Consider the following 5,455-nt stretch of genomic DNA (forward strand, 5'->3'; position numbering starts at 1 on the left):
ATATGTTGTTCTAAATTTGTAGGACAGTTATTCAAAGGCTGTGTAGTCTCTTAAAATGAAAAATATCATTCGTGTGAAGGTAGTTATCAAGTTCCCGCTCTTATGTAAGTTCTGTTGGTTTCATTTATTTACTTTATTGATCCATGTAACTCGGTAATGTTGGTGTTAAGCACAAGATCATCCTTGAGCAATATATTGGATGCTATTTATTATATTTTTGTCCTATCCTCAGAAAAAAAAGTGAACATGCAAAAAAAATAAAAATAATAAATGAATAAAAAATAAAACGTTGGTATAAAAAGGGCTGCTGGCATTTGCATCCATTAATCTCTCTAATCTGTTCTTTTAGTATGGTCTTTTGATTGTATAACCCTGTACTCATGTGCTTGGAAACTGGGTGACCACTCCAATTTATTTTTTATTATAATTTATTTATTTATTTATTTTTTGAGGTCATTTCTGTTTGAAGTAGATTTTCTCATAAAATAATTTCTATTTTCTTTTAATGGGATCCTCAGGAAAAAGCTACAGATTCTTTGCCAAAATCATCACAAGTTGCAAACCGCTCCAATGCCCCTCCATATGCTCAATCAGCAATGTCGATGGACAGTGATGACGGAATCTCGTATAAAGGTCCATCAACTTTCAATTATGCTTCAATTATTTTCTTTGCTTAAGCTTTTGTCAAATTAGCTTAAACTATTCCAAGAGTTTGCTAAGCTTCTTATGGATCAATGTCACTACTGTTTCTGCATCATTATTAAAGCAGTAATCTCATTATGCCTATTCTAGCTTCTCTTGGTAAGTAGATTATTTTTTTGTTCAGTAATGACCTGCTAAGTAGCTTTCTCTTGCCATTTCATATGATTGCAACTTGTACTTAATAAACTAGGTCTGAATTTTGTTTCTTTTTTCTTTTACTGATCACAATTTAGTTTCTTAATATTCTTCTCCTCTATCTTCATTTACAAGATATTTCAACACCCCTGCTCATTCAAAGAGGATGTTGCTATTTTAATGAGCTCGAACATATTGGAAAGGATATTACATAGGATAATTAGGTTTCTAAATTGCATCTTTGCTTTCATGTATAAGCTAAGTGTGGCTACAACAAGCTTAATGTTGTAATTGAATAGTCCTGGTGAGAATGAATTTTTTTGTCCACTTGCAGTCAATGAACTTGATTAACTAGGTTGTCAATAATACACTCCTGGTGGAAGCTCTGTCACTTGCAAGTTAATGTTTAATATATATTGTATGTATTACAGTTCTATTATTTTACTAACCTCGACATGACAATTGGGTTTAGAATAGTCTCTGGGGAAAAGAGGGTTAAATGTGGACTAGTTCTCTATAGATCTATGCTTCTTATGCATCAGTTTTCTTGGGAAGTTTGGATGCTGATTGGTCTTAAGAAAAAGCATGAGAAAGGGAGTTCTTTAACCCAAGGCAACCTAGGTGGGCACTTCATTTGAATTTCCTTTATTGTAAAATCATTTTAAGAGTTAAATGCATGTGACAACCAATGAGTATCTAATTAGAGAAGAATCAGAATCTTGTGAACGAAACTAGTATATCTGAGTTAAAAAACCTATAACATTGTGATTTACTACTATCCACAATGCAGAAAAAATGCTCTGATTTTTCAATTAGCTGTCTGCTTTTTTAAATAATAATAATGCTAATAATAATAAATAAAATAACTCAATTACTTGCTGCTATCCGGAAGTTTGTAGCTTTGAAATTAAGCAATTAATGAGAAGTTATGTTGGTCAACTAAGTGTAAAGAATTTTGATGTAGACTTGCATTAAGCTAATTGCTTACTTGAGAATGAAAGGCATAGCAAGAACCTCTACTGGGCTAATTTGAACTTCACATTATTTGTAAACTTTTACTTGAGCTGTTTGTGCACAACGCGAAGGTGCAGTCCATAATTCTTATTCTTGAGAAATTTTTCTTTTTTACCCTTAACTATTTATTTTTATTAATAAATACTGTAAAAGCTATTAAAAAATGAGGAGTTCATAAAGTCTTTATGAATTGCAGCTATTGGTGGAGCGACTGGACAGCTTCTCGAGCAAAGTGCTCAGGCCCTGGATCAAATTTCTGCAAATTTTTCTGCTTTCAAGGTAATCTATAGTTTTAATAAGATTTATTTATTATTATTATTTTTTTTTTTTTAACTTTTTCAGAACATATATCTATTGAAAATTGAAAGGGTTCAAACATATGTAAATCTTGATGAAGAAAACTCTAGGATGAATATAATGCTTCTCTCATCGGTTGCTGAAAGATATCTTGTTTAATTTAATAATCTACAACAATTGGATGAGAATTCATTTTTTGGCAATTCACTCATTATTTTGGAATCATGCAGACACACCTGTCGTCTGGTGTAATACAAGTTAAAGTTGAATAATAATGTGGATTAACATTATATGCTAGGATACCCTAACAACCCACTTTTTTTTCCGATTATGGTGTACAATAATTATTTCTGATTTCATATTACAAGTTGTTCTATCGTTGAACTAATGGATATAGTTGTGAGATATTGTCAAATGATGACTGATCTGGATATGGAACTCAGTGGAGGATTGTTTGAATGTTGAATTTTCTGAAACATTGGAAATTAAGAGTCTACTGCACTACATATATCAGTTTGTAAAGATACATCTTATTAAGATATTTATGTGGTCATAGATTTCTTTTTTAAATCCTGTGTGTTTGTACCTTCTGCTTCATAGACTTTAATTAATAGCCATATTGTATATGCGCCCCATCAAATCATAACTGGGAAGCTTCTTCCTTAGCAGTGATTTCATGATATTTATGTTAACTTTTCTTGTTGTATACACATGCAGATAAATGAGAACATCAATCTCTTCTGTCAAGCTCGAAACAATATCTTGACAATCTTAAACGAGTACGTTAATTACACTCTACATCTATATGTTGTTATGCTTTCCGTATCTGGCATGGATTGATCTTTCATAGAGAATAGATGCCTCCACTGATTTCCCTGTTTATTTTCAGTTTAGGTTTCCCTTTACATTTTTAAATGTGTTTAGTCTTCATGATAATATTCCAGTTATTAATGGTCGCGACTCGCACGATTGAGATTCTGTTTGGTTTCGGTTATAGGAATGCTTTCTCTGGTATGTAAGGGAGGAAAGTAATGTTTGGATAACAAGAACAAATGGGTTTCCTGAAAACAATTCAATTTCAAGTTTCTAGCATTCCATTTTTAAGGCAAGAAAAGAGTTTTTTAACTTCAACTTTCAATGTAATTGGTTGAGGCTGTAAGTACTACCCTCTTCCACCACTCATTCCTATTTTTTTTAGAAGTTAAACCGTATATAAATACTTCCCAAACGAGGTCTTAGTTCGTTGGTGTAGATAGAAAGACAGAAACATGACTATTGAATCCAAGCATACCCTTAATCTTTGATCTTTGTAGGGTCTTTTAGTTCCTCATTTAAGTTTGATCTTCCATAAAAAATATTCCAGAGGATATATTATAATAGTCGTTACAAAGGTTTAAGTAAAAAGCTTAAGGTCTCATGCTTGCTGTCTCCGTAGATGCAAGGAGTTTCACAAAGAGTGCATACTTGTTTTTCTTTTAATTATTTCCTTGGAAGAATGCATTCAGAAATGGAGACGGACGTCATCAGTTTATTATTCCTGTAGTTCAGAAACCAGTAGCCCTCCACAAGGGACCATGTGCTGCTCAGATTTACATCTGAGACCACCACCCCGAAACTGTGAAACATGACCCCTTCTCTCCCAAATAAAAAGCAAAAAAAGATAACTGCCGAAAAGAAAATCCCAGAAGAGAATTGGAAATTGAAATTATTCTAAAATTGTCTCTGATAAGTCTCTCGAACAAAATTGGAAGCAGCTCTTTCAGCAACATCAGTCTTCTAACTCCAAAATAAATTTGACTTGGCTTTAGTAACTTTGGAAGTCAAAACTCTATTATCATATTTTAATGCATCTCTTTTAGATTTGATGAATTGAGTAATTTTAAAATTAATTTGTTTCCCCCATTCTCCTTCATTGGATAGAAAAGAAAAGAAATTAGAAACAGAGAAGGGGATTGTGTATGACATATTTAAGAGCTTTAGTATTTACACATTACTTTGGTAAGACATTATATAGATGAATAAATGTTTGTTTGCTCAAATATGGAAATATTGTATATCTGATTTCATCCATAAGTCTGCTTTCTCAGCAAGTTATAGTTCAATAAGAATCCTAACTTGTGTCTTCAGAAATGAACGTCCATGCCTATTTTTGGATTCGAAGATTGAAATATTTGTGCAAGCATAAGCGCATCCCCCAACCCCGTATACACGCCGTCCCAAACCAATGGTACTGCGACACAATGTAATTAGTACATGTGACGGTTACATTGTGGATATTTTTATATTTATTGCTCAATAATTCAAATATCAGCATAAATGTTTGCCCAACACGCATCCGTAACAAGATATCACCTGTTAATTATCAAACAGACTCGAATAATTCCAACATGCTAAATTGAATTATTTGATTGCAGCTTAAATGACATGCCGGAATTAATGAAGCAGATGCCGCCACTACCTGTCAAGCTGAATGAAGATCTTGCCAACTCCATCCTTCCAAGAACATCATTGCCAAAGAAATCTTGAGGGCATCTTTTGCAAGCTTGCTGAATGATGCTTCTGATTGTGATGTTTTTAATAAATTGTCAGCTACAATCCAGCTGAAACTTTTTACCCTGTGGCTCTGTTTTTTTACTTGATATGTTTGTCCTTCTTTGGGCTGTTGTATTTTGCTTTAGAAGATGGTTTGTGTAGCATGTTAATAACCAACAGTATAGGACTGCTTGTTTATTCTGTAAATAATCGTAGGGAAAGAGTTTTAAAGGCTTGTTATTTAATAGAAAGGTATGTGCTGTGGAGCATAAAATTTTTAGGAAATGTAGATTATAACTTGTCTATGCATACAACCTTGAAAGGTAGCTCAGTGGTCAATTTTGGTGTTTGTTTCTCAATGGTCACCAGTTTATGTTTCTTCAGGGTTACTGAGGTGAGCATCCGACTGTAAACTTCAGGATCTCGTGAGATTAGTCAAGGTGCACGTAAGTTGGTTCGAACACCCATGGTCATTTAAAAATAAAAATAAAAAAATCCTTGTCTATGCATACTTATGGCACGTTTGATAGATTGGATCGATTGGAATAGATATCATTAAAGAAGACAAATCAAGTTAGAATCTTGTCTTTTATTATGTTATCACGTACTTTGAACATTTACAAGTGCAATGAGAATTTCTCATTCTCCTATAGAGCCGTGCTCTTGTTTGGAAAAGCTGTTAAATTTCAATTTTAACTGCAAATTTTATGTAATTCAATAACTTTTATTTACTTTCTAACCACATTATATGGGGCATGAACTTTTGATAAGTCGA

At 32.9% G+C, this 5,455-nt stretch overlaps 1 protein-coding gene across 2 annotated transcripts in view; it reads left to right on the forward strand.

Annotated features, from left to right (window-relative positions):
- The window catches only part of LOC111369708, a 10,790-nt gene extending 5,825 nt beyond the window's left edge, over nucleotides 1-4,965 (forward strand). The window contains exons 4-8 of one of the 2 annotated variants that reach the window (XM_022991325.1): nucleotides 519-633; nucleotides 2,048-2,130; nucleotides 2,866-2,927; nucleotides 4,276-4,375; nucleotides 4,563-4,687. In XM_022991325.1, coding sequence (XP_022847093.1) covers nucleotides 519-633; nucleotides 2,048-2,130; nucleotides 2,866-2,927; nucleotides 4,276-4,333 — 318 coding nt within the window. In that variant the 3' untranslated portion in view covers nucleotides 4,334-4,375; nucleotides 4,563-4,687. Of the gene's footprint in view, nucleotides 1-518; nucleotides 634-2,047; nucleotides 2,131-2,865; nucleotides 2,928-4,275; nucleotides 4,376-4,562 lie in introns of both variants that reach the window. The other variant, XM_022991324.1, reaches the window with a different exon arrangement.
- The last annotated feature ends 490 nt before the right edge of the window (nucleotides 4,966-5,455 follow it).

Source organism: Olea europaea, chromosome 20 (assembly GCF_002742605.1).
Source record: "Olea europaea var. sylvestris chromosome 20, O_europaea_v1, whole genome shotgun sequence".
NCBI lineage: Eukaryota > Viridiplantae > Streptophyta > Magnoliopsida > Lamiales > Oleaceae > Olea > Olea europaea.